This window comes from Lingula anatina, chromosome 9 (genome assembly GCF_051362555.1).
Source record: "Lingula anatina isolate TDL-2025a chromosome 9, LinAna3.0, whole genome shotgun sequence".
Classification (NCBI taxonomy): domain Eukaryota; kingdom Metazoa; phylum Brachiopoda; class Lingulata; order Lingulida; family Lingulidae; genus Lingula; species Lingula anatina.
In genome coordinates this window covers 5788650-5803548 of record NC_141775.1, presented here as the reverse complement: position 1 = coordinate 5803548, position 14899 = coordinate 5788650, and the positions used below count along the sequence as shown (strand labels likewise).

Here is a 14899-nt window from a genome sequence, read left to right as displayed (position 1 = left end):
TTAGGATTATATTCAATTATATTTTGTTCTTCACAATTGACAGTTTTGTCTAACAATCAGTCTGTGTGTTCTAAATATCTATAACCTTTTTCACATCAAACTGTAGACTTTTTCTATTGGGCACAATTTTGAAATATCGACAACTTAATAGCAATGTTATTACATAAAGGAGTCACCTGAAGAGAGCCCCCTGCATGCAACATAGCCAGTTAACCAGATTTATTTTTATTCGTCCAAACAAGTTGAAGTGAAATTGTGAAATAGTAGTGTAATTATATATTAGGACCAGTCAAAACACTCCAAAACAGAAAAGTGTACTGATCAATGAGAAAAAAGCCTTAGTTAAAGTAGTGTTTTAAACTTGTTTCACCAACAATCATTTTGTTTTTTATTGAAATAGGAACTTTACAAAAAGGCTCGAGATGAAGCAACTGAGAAAGCGGAGAGACAGCTGGCTGTTAATTTCTTCGATATTGATGACGATGATGAGGCGGACTATTACGGGACATTGCTGAGCGTTGACAACGGTTCAATGAGAAGCAACACAAGTCATGAGAGCCTCACGCGCCAGTACTCCGAGGACAATGAAGGGAAATATTTGCCAAATTTAGTGGTGGGCCCCGTGGGAGGGATGTACCTACCCCATGCCCACAGCGAGCTTAGTCTGGACCAGATAGAAATGATTTCGAACACAGGCGCTGATCCGTGCACAAGGATCAAGGATTCTCGTAAGGACAGAAAACAAAGGCCAAGATCACTGACTTATGGCGATCTCATGATGTCACCATCTTTAGCGGCAGGGCGGCAAGACGAGGAGGCAATGCGCTTTCTTTTTCCTGATGAATCGGCCTCTATGAGAAATTCACCAAAAGTGTCGCCAACAGCAGTACGAAGGCGTGGTCATGTGACTAATAAACCTGGCCCCATCATTATAAAACCATATCGTGCTGACTCATTCTCTGGAAGCGAAACAAATTCTCCACATGGTCAGATGTCTCCAATGGAGAAAAAACAATTTGCATTACCAGATAGGCCGAGTATTGCCTTCAACTTGGATGAGAGTTTACGAGGCAAGTTGAACCAGCGTAGACAAGGGCGGGGAGAAAAGCGCTATCACACGGCTGACTCAATACAAGATATTAATCGATCTCATGAACATGATAAAGATGCTAGTATACACAAGCGCCTCTCTTGGCATCTTGGTACAGTTGATATTAATCTTGAGGATCGTGAGGCAATGTTAAAAAATAAAGCGTTCAGCTCGGAATCGTTACGAAGCATTCGGAGCTCTAGCGGAGTCAGCTCTACAGGATCTCTCCATTTGAGTCCTGAGAGCGAAATCAGTGAAGAATATGAACAAGACGGCATCCTTACCTCTTCTAATGAACAGGTAAAACCAAAGAGATCTGAAAGTGACAGTAAAATGAGGCCAGATCTCAAGGACCTGAGGTCAAGGTCAAATGCTGTTGAATTAGAGACCAATGGCTCAACCTCTAATCAGAAACTGAACTCAAACTCTAAATCAAAATCTCTGTCAGATATAAGTAGGATCATAGCCGAGGCGTCATCCAGCGAGATGAAGGATGGGATCTCTTCAGTGGACTTGCCAAAGTATGAGGGCCAGAAGAAGAAGTTGTCTCATGCAGAGATTATGAAGATGAAGAAGCAACTGTTGCTGAGCTCCAACGTGGAAGCCTCGTAAGTCCTTTTGGTGTGTGCAGACAGGGCAGCTTTAGGCCAGAAATAGGTCCAACTTGTGTCACAAGTTAACAATTTGACCCCCTGCTCTCTCCCTCTCTGTAATGGCATGATATTGACCTGTTTGTGGGCTATTTAAAGGGTCCTTGTCTGACTGCATCAGTATAAAATATGATTGAATTTTAGTTGTTTACAGTTTCTACATCTTGTCATTGTATTATTGCAGCTGTTTTCTATATGGAAATGCAATCCTGCTACTGCAGTCCATTTTCACATATAATCGGGTGTAATCCTTCACATATTTTCTGTAGGCCTAATTTGTTTAGTGAAGATGTTTATTTATACGTCCAGGTAGAATAATCTGCCTCAGTGCCAATTGTGTATTTGAGTGTTTGTTATATCATGATAATTATTTCGTTTTATTTTATCTCATTTGTTTACTTAAATATAGTCATGAGCCACCAGTTGTGAAATGAAACCAGTTTAATAAAAGTTATGGAATTCAATACTTTGTCTTTCAGGGAAGTGTAGCCTTAGTGAAGATTTTCATTGGAAACGTGATGGATGCAATGGACAAGTCACAGTTGCAGTGAAGACATGATGGTTGCTAAGGAAACTTCAGTTGTCATGGAGACTAGTTTTTTTTCTATAGAAATCATCTAGTTACAAAAGAATCTTGAAATATGGATAACGCCTGTTTGGTGCATGTCTCAGCAAGAGCAAGTCAATAATTCTTCATTGTGTTATATAAATGTCTTTCTTTGTTAAAGATTAATATGTGTATAGGGAATTTGAGTGGGGACTTTTTTTTTCAAGTGAAAGATGGAGTGATATGTGACAGTCTACAAAGTTTTAATGTGATAACTGCTCTCCTTGAGGTCTAAGCTGTAAATATAGATTATAAAGACAGACATGAGATGGGATTCATCTAGAATAATGCCAAGAGTATGTTATGTTTTACTATAGTTATGAATGCTGCTATTAGCAAATCATATCAGGGGAACTGTGATCGTAGTGACAGATGTTGTTGATTTAATTGTAGTAGATTCCACGTGTAAACCATAGCGAAATCTCTTTGATAAGACGATGATTCAAAAAAGAGGACTCGTTTTACCAAAATTCAGGAACTGTGCCTCCAGTGAATTATGACGCCAGTTGATCTGGTTTGTGGATATATTTTGTGAGATGATCTAAGTACTGACACATGCCTGAGCTTTTGTTTAAAATTTCCAGAATTAACATGGGGTGATCTCGCACATCAAGTATCTGCGAGATGTATTCGGGACTGGAGTGGGTTGAGATAAATTGCGCTCTCACAATGGTCTGTCTCACCTACCACAATTTGACCGTGCGCAGCAGTGATGGGCTCTTTTTGCCACAATTTCTCATAACGACGAGGTTGGATTTATTATGCATCTCATGATATAAAAGATATGAATAACAAACACTTTTTCACAAAAGTAGAAATTAAAATATAAAAAAGCAGGTCGATTAATAGAACTATTTGAAAGGGAAGAGATCAGTATTTCTAAAATTCTGGAGACGGACTTAGTAATTGTTGTTGGTGATAAAGACATAATGCAGTTCTCTAGAGTGGACTCTAACCTCATCAAAACTATGTGGCATGTTTGACAGAAAGAATTTAATTATTACAGAGCTGACTGTGTTATGGGAGATGGAAATTTTAGAGGTCTATTTCGAATAAGAAGCAATATAGGGAGGTAAATAAATATCAAATTATAAAGATAATTTGTGCATGTAAGAGGCGAAATTCATCTTTTCATCTATGGTATCTCTAGATTTACCCTCATTTATACAAATATTATATATAATTATATTGTACGCGTATGGAACGTTTATTAGCAATACAGTATGGTTTTAGTAACGTTTTTTTTTTTCAATGAAAATAAATGCATTTTTACCAGACCAAGTTTTTGTGTTGGGGGGGGGGGGGGGGGCATTGATTATTTTGCGACTGCGCAATTGCTGTCACAGGCTGGCTTTCCGAGCGCTGTAAAACAAGTGTTGCCGACGAGGTGAAGGCAGTTTGCCTGGCCAATCCAGCTCACAGGTGTTGACTGATACGGAAAACACTGAGTGGAGATAATGAAACGATTTTGTTGTCTTTGCCTTGGTGGGTTTAGTAGCTAACAGCCTTACTCAAAAGGTGAATGGCAGATTTTGATAATATTTTCAGGATCGGCCAAATATTTTCTAACATAAAATCGAATAGATTTTGGTGGTGATCCATCGATTAATTAATTGATTAACAGCAAGTGAGATCTGAGCTACCGTGGTGGAAGTCTGCTCTCTGTAAGTGCCTCACTCGCTCTAAGGGTACCTGTCGGCTTAAAGCCTGCGAATTGCTTGGTAAATTGCTGTTTCTACAGTTCACCAGTTCACACCGGCCCGGAGCAGATGCTGTTTACCTTTCTATTTCTAGCTCACCACCTTAGTATTCAGCATTTTGTTCAATGAAAAAAGGTCAATAACAATGAACTCTGGATAATTCCTCGTTTGGTATGTCTTTTGCATAGCACGACTAACGTATGTTGACATTGCGATGAAAACTAAAGCACATAGAATGAAACGTCCACATGGTTGTCAACAAGTCAGCTACAGCTGAAATGTAAGATGATAATCCTATTGCGATTTAGCCTGGTCACATCTATGTATTTTTTGTTCCACGCGAATGAAAACGTGTGCCCACACACAGGCACACAAGCACGCGCACCTGAACTCGTGCGCGCACGCACGCAGTGACGCGTCTAACACGCCACGATTAAAAAAAAAGAAAAGAAAAAAAGCACGGTTATTGAACCATGGGCAACCAACAGTCGCATGACAGGTTTTGTCAAGTGTTGAAGTGTTGATTATTTAGCAGTAGGTTGTTGGCATACATGTAGCGCCCTCGATTTTGTTTTGCTAATGCCAAGTAAAGAGGGAAATAATCGACATAACAAGGCTAGAGACAGACAGGATTTGTGTTTTAACATTAATTACCATTACAACGTCATTAAAGGAGAATCTTATTGGCAATCGAGTAGCATTGTAGCCAGCGGTGTAGGCATTGAAAATAAGGAGTACGAGGCGTTTTTAAAACCCGAGAAGTGTCGTACAATTATGATGGTGCGTATGTATAATGCAAATGTTCTATTTCCTCGGATGTTGTATCGACCGGAGACCATTGATCAGGGAATTTGCACTCTTTGGTAGGAAATCAATGCGCTGCTAGCTCGTGTACAGGCCACAAGTAGTCTTCAGACTATAGATCTCTTTACATCTATGCAGCCATAGCTTTTCTTTTTGTTGGAGTGAAGGTTCGGTGCTACGCACATGAACAACGACTGATTCACTGTCGCCGGGTGCACGCCATTAGCTGAATACAACTACAACGGAGAACCAAGTGAAGCGTATCTATCTAAAGAACATTCAACTGATATCATGCGGGATATGCTGCGTGTATATGTAATCGTGTATTTGTTTTCGCAGGTGAAAAAGGTAGGAAAGCATAGCAACATAATGCCAGAAGTAAGTGTGACAATGGTTTAAAAGGGAGACAATGGATCACCGAAACCTTTTCATTGGGGATGAAGCGTACATAATCAATCCAGTTGAGATGAGTCTCAGAAATTTTTGAGCAAACTGTATATGAAGACTGTAAATATCCCGCTGGATCTACACAATAAGTGTAGATGCACGATTCTGGACACCTGAAAAATACACCACAACCAGCAACTGACTAGATATAGTGCGCTAATTATGGGATTCTGAGATATTTTGCGTGTGCATCAATAAATACAGCGGGTTCATAGGAGTGAAATAAACGTAGCATAGCCTATAATTGTGAAGATTGATTTGACGGAGATGGCACAACACAGGCAGACTTTATCTACCGCAGATATCAGCCAGGTATATTAACTGGAAAATCCGGGGGAAGTGATCTAATAGCACATGTGCGATTGGTCCTGATAAAGTCGAGTGTTTGTGCGTGTGTGTGTGTGTGTGGGGGGGGGGGGGTTGAGAGTGATTGAAAGTGATTGTTGTAATGATGGTGCTGACAGTGAGTGGGTGTGGCGACGGCGGCGCTGACAGTGAGTTGGCGTGGTGATGGTTTCGCTGACAGTGAGTGGGCGTGGCGATGGTTGCGCTGACAGTGAGTGGGCGTGGTGATGGTATCGCTGACAGTGAGTGGGCGTGGTAATCGTTGCGCTGACAGTGAGTGGGCGTGTCGATGGTTGCGCTGACAGTGAGTGTGCGTGGCGATGCCGGTGTTGACAGTGAGTGAGCATCGTGATGGTGGTGTAAGAGAATCATCGTTGTGGTGAAGTTATCCATGATTGGGGGCGAGGTGGTGATTTTGACGGAGATTTGTTGGCGTGGAGCGAGAGCGGACGTGGTGATAAGATCAACAATTACAATACTTGTAGTGTGAAAATCGAAAATAACAACCCTTTTGCTGTGGTTTATCTTTTACTGACGAGAACAAGTTAGTCGGTAATTGTTTTATTGGCACTTCGTGTTGTTGGGATGGAAGGGTCAATAATTGTAGTGCAGACGTTTGAAGCTAGGACGTTTTTTGATAAAAGGTAAACAATTCTATTCATACACACAGCCTTACTGAGCAGGTAAGAATATGCTGGCGGGAAAGTGTACATCCCCATCCTCCCCCCCCCCAACCCCACCACGCTGAAACTACTCGCTTTTCCCTTCTATTGACATTTTTTATAGAAGGCTACATCTAAATGTAGCTAGTGGCAGAATAACAAAGACCAAACTTGCATTGGCGCATGCATGCACAGCAAAACACGTGCACTCGAGAACGCAACACAAACATTTTTTTTCATCAGTTACTGTTAAGTCAAATTTAACATTTGGGGAAGAATATGCACGTTCACATACACACACAACAGACATTCGCGCGCGCGCACGCCCGTACAGTTTTGCTCCTTTTATTTCGTAACCTCGTGTGTTCCATCAAGGACTCTCAGTCCATCAATGTCGTGAACTGACAGCGTGCTACGCAAGGTATCTAAATTTGTCCACTGTCCTCTTGAGGTTAGATCGGGCCAGGGTCATTGCAGGCACGTGCAGTGATCGAACTTGTGCAATTTTCCGTCACCTAGCATGTCATTCATTTTGATAAAAAAGACAAAGAGCTCAGACGAAAATCGTAAGTCACAGGTACCTGAAGGTAAGCTGATACTAAGTGTATAATAAATGAGAAAAAATGTTCATTAGCTTGGTAGTTGGATAATTTATGATTATCATTAAACACAAGCTGAAATGTTTTCACACCGTGAGCAAACGGTCAGCCCGGTCATCGGCCTTCATGAGGATGGCTGTTAGCTAAAGGTATGAAAAAATTTCACCCTGTGTTTAATTGGCGTTAATAACCTTTCTCAGTCTAAACTTATATCAGTTTAAACCTCATCAGATCGGATTGTTAAGTCTTGCTTTCCTTTTATTAACCAGTGTGATGATTAAAGGTAATGTCTGTTCTGAAAATACCATAAACGCGCAGCCACTTAAAAAGCGTCAGTAGTTTCAGGTTTGTTAGATTCTGGTATCCAGAGATGCAGTTCAGTTCTCACTATAATTTATAAATCAATGGATCACCGCTAAAATCTAATCCACTCTGAGATACCCCTATCTGGCCTTTACAGAGGAGCGTTCTACAACTTTAAGGATAAGTCTGTTAACTAACAAACCAACAGACCCAAAATAAAAAAAAAAGAATTTCACGTGGGCGCGGCAACAGTCTTACGACGGAGCCTGTTGCAAGGGCGTAACGTGCGTATGTGTGTACATGGACATTGGCCTGTGCTTGTACGTGCCCTGCGTCTTAACAGTGACGTCATTTCTGTTTAAAAGTCCTAAAATTTTCCATCAGCCATCTGATCAGTCATGTTAGAAAAGCCGTTAACAACGACAAATATGTTTTTTTTCTTCATTTCAATAAGGCATATTTTCCTATATTGGCTACAACAAGCCAACGGCATCTTTGCAGAGATTGAACCGGTGCTTTACATTCATGTGATAACCGTAACATATAATTGTAGTCCATCCATGTAACAAGAGCACACGGTTTGTTGACCTTTTTTTAATCATACAAATATATCAAAAGCACATGTGCAAAACTATGCTGAAGTTTGGTCTATATGTATACATTAAAATTATACGCGCTGTAAGTATACTTGAATGACTCCATGGAAGAGCACGGAAATACTGTTATCGGGTACAAGTAATCAGAGCAGAGCAGCTTTTGATATTTTTTTTTTCAGACACAATGTCATGTTATAGCTCTTGGCGAAGAATTAGATGCAGCGACACAAAATTTGTGCTAAAGTAAAATGGCGCCTCAGATTTATAAGCACAATTGCGGGTCGAGCAATGTTCCGCCTGCTGGTGTCAAAACATTGAAATTTAAGGTTTATCTATCGTCTTAAATGTACCTTTAATTTCAACGTGCAGCCTAAAATGCATTCATGTTAAGGCCGTCATGCATCCCACTCCAGTACAATACAGTCATTTAAAGTGCATTCCATGTACTTGTGCGACATTGCATTTTATTGTATTGCAGTGCTAACTAAGACTGCGGCCCGAGGACTTCAGAAACAAAAAGATACGCAGTCTATCTTCTCGGGTCTTTGACATCTTTGTAGCGCTTACAAAATTCAATCTCAAAGTAGGGCCCTATCATCACCACTTACAACCAAGGGTTACACGGTGTTAAGTCAAGCTAAACATGGTTATCTGTTTCGCAAACACAACCTGTCTGCTACGATAACTGGCTGTTCCCGTTACATGACAAAGGCTGTCGCGTTGCCGAACACCTCAAGTGGAAGTGCGTGTGTGCATTCACGCGTAACTTGGAACTGCTCAACGTAACGTGTACTTAACGTCTCCTTTACAGACTGCGGCAAGATTATTCACGTTTACGATTATCATCCCTATGCTCCCCCCCCCCCCCCCAAAAAAAAAGTCTAAAAATCTTCCCTGATATAACAGGGCTTTTGCCACAGACAGATGTTAAGACCAAAATTTGTTTTTTAACGTTCGGACCTGCAACATTCTGAGTCTACTTCAAACGTGGATAAGTCCGTAGAAGTTCTCTACTATAAATTTACAATTGGCTTATAACACGAGCCACTTATTTCGCTTTATAAAACGAGAGCAAAGTTTCTTTAAGCAGGCTATTACTGAAACATCTGACTTGGAATGTTGTTTACAAATCAATACCAACACGTTCAGTCTAAAGGTCGTGTGTACGACCGGGCAGTGGAAATTTTATGACCTGAAGTTCGGGGCAGTAGCTGAGTTGCAGATGCCGCGGTATCCGGGCAGGTTGTAGCGTTATATAGCAAGCATGCTTTGCCTAGTCTCTGTTGTCCTTCTAGTGTGACCGCCGACTGTTCTTGTGTCTTCGGGAAGGACTACATGCTTGTTATATGACCGGGTCTAAAGCCAGATAATAGCACAACGGATCAGTGTTTTCCTGAATACGTGGTTCTTTTTGCCCCCTCAGTTGATCCAGAGGCCGCATTCACAACCAAAATTGAAAATCCGCGAACCAACAGATCCGGGGATCAAATATGGCCGACCCACTTGAAAGCGTTATCCCCGTGGGGAACCTATTCAATATAAAACACCGAATACAAGTGCAGCGACGGGTCGAGCAATGCTTTACGAGAATGAGAAAATCAAAAATGCACTTTTTGGAGGATAATAAGATTTAAGCTCGAAAGTCCAATGTAACATATCTTGAATGTCAAACAGTACAGTATACTTCCAAGCTTACCAATCACAAAATGCGCAGCATGACGATATAACTGTTTGCTTGCTTGGTACATGTAATAGTGTTATTCGAAATTTTCTTTTGTGAAAAAAATATGATAAAACTTGTCTGAACTTTTTCTCTTTTTCTCAGAGTTCTCTGAGCTTTATAAATATGAGGATTCAAACCGTTGGAAATGGAGCGAACCCGGCTCAGAGTCTCCCAAACTTGGTCCTAGGGCAGTCTATTCAGTCTCTTCCACTTTCGCTGTTGCCAGCAGACGATAAACTGGAAAGTGACACATCGTTGAAGTCTCAGCAATTATGTGATCACGTGGACAAAGGATGGGCGTGGGTAACCATGGTAGCGGGATCAGCGTCTCTGTTTATAATCAACGGGTTTACGTACAGCGTTGGTAGGTGATGATGAACAAACGCATTACTCTGTACACTGAATTTTCCATTTTTCATAATGCCACACACGCGGTTTCTACTACTATCAATTGGTGAAAGTGACAATTTCAAACAATAAAGCCTTTGGCATTAGTTTAATATTTGATAATTACATTATGTATTTCCCAATATTTGCAATACAGCCCTGAAACCCCGTTTCCCTGTAAGTGGTATACTGACAATGGAATAATTTTCCCCCCGTTTCTTTCATTCACAAGGAGTGTTTTATCTGCCAATGCTGGAGGCATTCAACGAAGGAGAGACCATAACATCCATGGTGGGTTCGATATTCATGGGACTGGCTATGATAGCAGGTAAGGCTTGACGAGCTCTCATTAATTGTCTCATTGCCACTCAACGATTTAAACATGTACATTGTATTAAGGCTATCTACAACTATTGACCACAGACCCTGAACACGACTATCGGCATTGCGCTACACGTGTACTCGATGTCCTCTGACATTGGCTTTGTTAATGTTTAACATCTCTAATCAGTGAATCTTCGTTTCGGTGTGCCGACATGCGTCTACACAAGTGTTTATCTTTTGTCGTTCGTGTGAGGTCAGCCCCAGTACCCTGGCAGGCCCACTTAAAGGGATAACAACTGTCCATTTAGCCCAAATTGGATTTACCTTGGGTTAACGAAAATTTATCCTATACTTACCAATGGTAAATGAACCCGTTCCGACTTTCAAAGTTAGTCCCTGTTTTTTTTTTCTAAAAAGTTCTTTCTTTTTGTTATAATCACTTAAGAGATTATAGCAGAGGGTAGCCACCTATTGGGGTCACGTGGTCCGATGTCAAGCACAGATACCAGAATAATTGCGATAACCACCGTTTTGGTGGTAAAATAGAATTTATTATATTTCTATGATTTGTTTACAATGTATTTATAGTGAAATATCGATCTTATACGTAGAGTTGTTTTCCCTTTAATGTTATGAGTCCCGAAAGGAATCCAGCAAACACAAAACAATTTTAAAACATTACCAAAAGGTTAAACAATGTTTTGATAATATTAAGTACAACTGAAATACATGCCTATCAAACACATATGTTAAAAACATTTTATTAAAAAGTTTTTCGCAAAAACATCTCATCCTAATACTAATCGTATGGGACCCCCGACTTCCATTCCTAGGACTACCATTCCTGCCATAGATACCGCCTTTGCGTTTTCATGGGAATAGTGATCGATTCTGAAGGCTTGATACCATGGTTATTTTGCTTGGGTGCTATTCTTTTTGCATATTCACGGTGTTCATTAACATAGAACAAAAGAGTCACCTAAATGGAGCCCCTAGTCAAACTGGTGCGCCACAAAAACGTGTACCGTTCTGTGGGAAAATGGCCAAAGGCAAGCAGTGAATTGCGCCAGTCTGAGCACATGCATTCATTATGTAACATCACCACAAAACGGACAACAAACACAAACCTATTGCAACAATCTCTTAATTTTCCCAATATACTTATAATAAACCTGTATACTTAATGAGAATCACGACTGGTGAAAGGGACAACACAGATGGTTAACCTACCCCTTGAACCGCTTCAGGTGTGTTTGCCAGTATACTCTGTGATAAGCTAGATTGTCGGAGAGGGTGTATAATAGGAGGCTTTGTGGCAGCCATTGGACTGGGGGCCAGCTTCTTTGCCACCAACTGCACCTACCTCATTCTAACATTTGGAATAATTGCAGGTTAGTGGCATACTGGATAAGAGAAAGGATTTTCATTTTGGATGCGATTTATCCATATCTGGGCGAAATGTGCGGAAATTGCACCACTATAGCTGTATCATGACGGAGTCCAATATGTTTTCTTGCACTAATGTCATTTCTTTTGTTTTTATTTCGTTATATGTTCAAAACTGCTGCTTTTTAATACAAGATTATTAGATTAAAATCCATTACATCAGTATGGAACTAATGCAGAAGAGCTCAAGGTACGAACTTTTTCATGTATTTATAAGCAATTTGATATATTGCTAAAAAAAAGCAGTCAGCCTCAAGCAAAAGCCATTACCTTTATGCTTTAAAGCGAAAAAATGGCCCGAATTTCTTTCAGAAAACCTTTCAATTACATTCAAAATAATTGACAACTTCATGTTTTTTCCTGTAGTGTTGACGGAAATAACCATAATTTTTGCATCGTTTTTTTTTTTTTTTTCTTTCAGGGTCCGGTCTGACATTCTGCTACACTTCCGTCCACATCAGTGTGTCCCACTACTTTAACAGACGGCGGCCATTTGCAATTGCCGTCATGCAAACAGGGGGCAGTCTCGGTCAGGTGATCTGGGGTCCAGTTTTCCATTTGTTTATTGACCTTTACACGTGGAGAGGGGCGTGCCTCCTAATGTCTGCCATTAGTTTACATTTAGTGGTCGTAGGAGCTCTACTGCGGCCCCATGCACAGGAATTCCAGCACAAAAAACACAAATCTGATGCTCTATTTGACATTAAAATTTTCAAGAACATAGCTTTTGATTTCTTCATTCTTAATGTGATCTTCATGTGCATCACGCTGGGGATGATCTTCGTTCATTACCCTGCATATGCAGTCTACTCCGGAACCTCGGAACACACTGCCGCCACCCTTCTCTCCGCCATTGGCTTCACCAGCATGAGTTTGAAACTGCTGCTAGGTGGCGCTCTGAGTCACCCGGATGTTGACATCTGGACGTTGTTCACAATGTGCCAAACCATTGTTGGCATCACGACATTGTTTTGTCCTCTGTTCATGGGATCCTATTCCGGACAAATGGCGTATGCTGTGCTTTTTGGAACCTACTCCACTCCCTTCTTCATTGGAGCTACGGCGCTCACGGTGCAGTACGTGGACGTGTCTCAGCTCGGATTTGCGATGGGAATTCTGTCCTTTGCCTATGGCATTGGCTTGTTCACAGGGCCAGTAGTGGCAGGTAGGTGAGGTGGGAACACTGATATGCGCTCCTACTACCTGTACCTGTAAATGGTCTGGGAATTCCGTATATTTGTGTGCAAGTTTGAATCTTAATTTTAACATTTTGTAACCAGCGATGTACCCCAGCAATGGAAATGTGATTTTGATTAGTTGATTTTTTGATAATAGATTATTGTTATTTTTGCAGGATTTATGTACAGTTTACTCAACTCCTACAAGGTGGCAGTGCAGTTGGCAGGTGAGGGGCGGTGTTCTTTGTTCTCTGGACACTCTAGGTGGTCCGGGGGGTGGGAGGGGGTGAATTGCTGCCCCCTCTTTCTTTCTTTCTCCTTTGGGTACATGTTGTATGCTCGGAACCTAAACAAATGAAGGCGCGGGGGGGGGGGGGGGGGGTCCCTTTGACTCAGAATGTAGATGTGAATATGCAAAAACAGCTGATTACCATTTTGGCAGCCTGTTGGAACGGTTAATTTCTTTGATCGTGCGGGGTACTCTGCATGTACCCAGCACTAGAATATCGAGTATATAGGAAAATAGATGACTGTCTGTACATCATTTCCATAATGTTTTCAATAGATAAGCCATTTTCAATGCATTATTTGTTCTACGTGTTCATTTTGTTCTAGGTTGCTGTCTTCTGGTCAACACTGGGATAATGTTCCTGGTGACCATCTTACATAGGACCACAAACATTACCCACAGTGCACCGGGCGATGACGCAGTTCCGGTTGACATAGAAGTTTGTGATATAAAGTATGATATAAACGATCTAAGTACTGGCAAATGTGACGGCAATAGCCATCCCACAGACAAAGACAGCGGCTGTAAAATCTCTGTAGATCCTAGAACATACAAAGAACAAAGGATATCTAAAGATGCATCGATCTTACACAGTGATAAAGAGGACATTTAGAGGAGGCGCCGTAAATTTGAAAAATCACCCAGAGAGTACAGACCTCCACCAAGGCAGCTCATTTCTTTTTTTTATTCATAAGCTAATTAAATAACTGATTAGTGGATCACCACCAAATCTGAATCGATTCTGAGTTAGTCCATTATTGACCTATTCTGAAATTTCAAATCAAATCCATCCATCATTTGTTTTATTTAGGCTAAAAAAAAAAAACGAAGGCAAAAATGTGATCTCCTAGGCGGAGGTTTCTGGTAATTGAATATGAGATGTGTCAAGTGACTCCGTTATAGGAGTTTACGAGAGTCAAGCCGGGGCTTATGGCAAATTATGTAAGAAAAATCTTATTTCAGCATTTAGATATATAAATAGCCAACTAAAATATAAATATTAAAATGCCGTCTAGTGGACCATGCCCAAGGTACATATAACTTTGTTCCAAGCCTTCAGGAAAGCATTGGTATCCGTTCCACGGTTGAACAGTGTCGTCGTTCGTGTACGCCAGGCTCCGAGAATGCTGACAAAATGTGGTTTTTACGTTGTCGATGATAGATTTGGAGCTGCAGAAACAGGGACGTACTCGAGCCAAAATACATGTCTTTTACCTCGCCCTATTTTGTGAAATTTATTTACATGCCGACAGCAGTTCCTCTATTTAGATATTTGAATTGTGAGGATCGCGTTAACGATCCAACAACGCAATGATTATTCATTTTTTTATTGAATTTGTTCATTTTGTTCACGATACATGTAATTTGGGTATGATTTGGTAATAACCATTAATCATCATAATGGAACACATAGGTATATGGAGACATATTTTTATTATTATTTAAATTTAATTTTCTATTCATTTATCGTATGGTTCGTTTTTTTTTATTTGCACCGAATGCAATGATATAGCTGATTGTTAGATGCACATATACGTGCAAAGATCTGCGTTCAAATGTGTGAATATGTGTGCATTGAACAGAGGAAAATTGCGAAATATCTCTCTTATTCTCAATAAATTATCATTACTAGATACTTGTTTTCAGTATTCCTCTACATGACAATATAGAAAAGTTACCGAAAAAGTCAGCAGGTTTCACCGAGGATTATTCTATCCAGAGGTGCTGAGAAAAATCTTTGATTAAAAA

The 14899-nt window shown here is 40.5% G+C and overlaps 2 protein-coding genes across 14 annotated transcripts in view; both read left to right on the top strand.

Moving 5' to 3' along the window:
• LOC106158258 (pleckstrin homology domain-containing family G member 5) overlaps nt 1-3624 on the top strand; it is an 85105-nt gene extending 81481 nt beyond the window's left edge. For all 12 annotated transcript variants that reach the window (XM_086996353.1, XM_086996357.1, XM_086996355.1 and 9 more), the window contains 2 exons: nt 401-1698; nt 2220-3624. In XM_086996353.1, the coding sequence (XP_086852479.1) occupies nt 401-1698; nt 2220-2229 (1308 nt within the window). In that variant the 3' untranslated portion in view covers nt 2230-3624. The remainder of the gene's footprint in view (nt 1-400; nt 1699-2219) is intronic.
• A 76-nt stretch (nt 3625-3700) lies between these two features.
• On the top strand, nt 3701-14784 carry LOC106158257 (monocarboxylate transporter 13). Of its 2 annotated transcripts, XM_013534167.2 has the most exons (7): nt 3703-5610; nt 9629-9890; nt 10146-10241; nt 11485-11628; nt 12105-12848; nt 13038-13088; nt 13477-14784. In XM_013534167.2, the coding sequence occupies exons 1-7, from the start codon at nt 5566-5568 to the stop codon at nt 13761-13763; spliced, it is 1629 nt and encodes a 542-aa protein (XP_013389621.2). In that variant the 5' UTR covers nt 3703-5565; the 3' UTR covers nt 13764-14784. The 2 variants fall into 2 exon arrangements, with proteins under 2 accessions (XP_086851638.1, XP_013389621.2); XM_086995512.1 differs by lacking the exon at nt 11485-11628 and having other exon boundaries at nt 3701-5610.
• Nucleotides 14785-14899: the final 115 nt, after the last annotated feature.

Bases quoted from the DNA above. Each gene is read 5' to 3' on its own strand.
- LOC106158257 (XM_013534167.2), top strand. From the start codon at position 5,566: ATGGCACAACACAGGCAGACTTTATCTACCGCAGATATCAGCCAG. The intron at 5,611-9,628 runs GTATATTAACTG...TCTTTTTCTCAG, and splicing joins CTACCGCAGATATCAGCCAG to AGTTCTCTGAGCTTTATAAA. The intron at 10,242-11,484 runs GTAAGGCTTGAC...GAACCGCTTCAG, and splicing joins GGGACTGGCTATGATAGCAG to GTGTGTTTGCCAGTATACTC.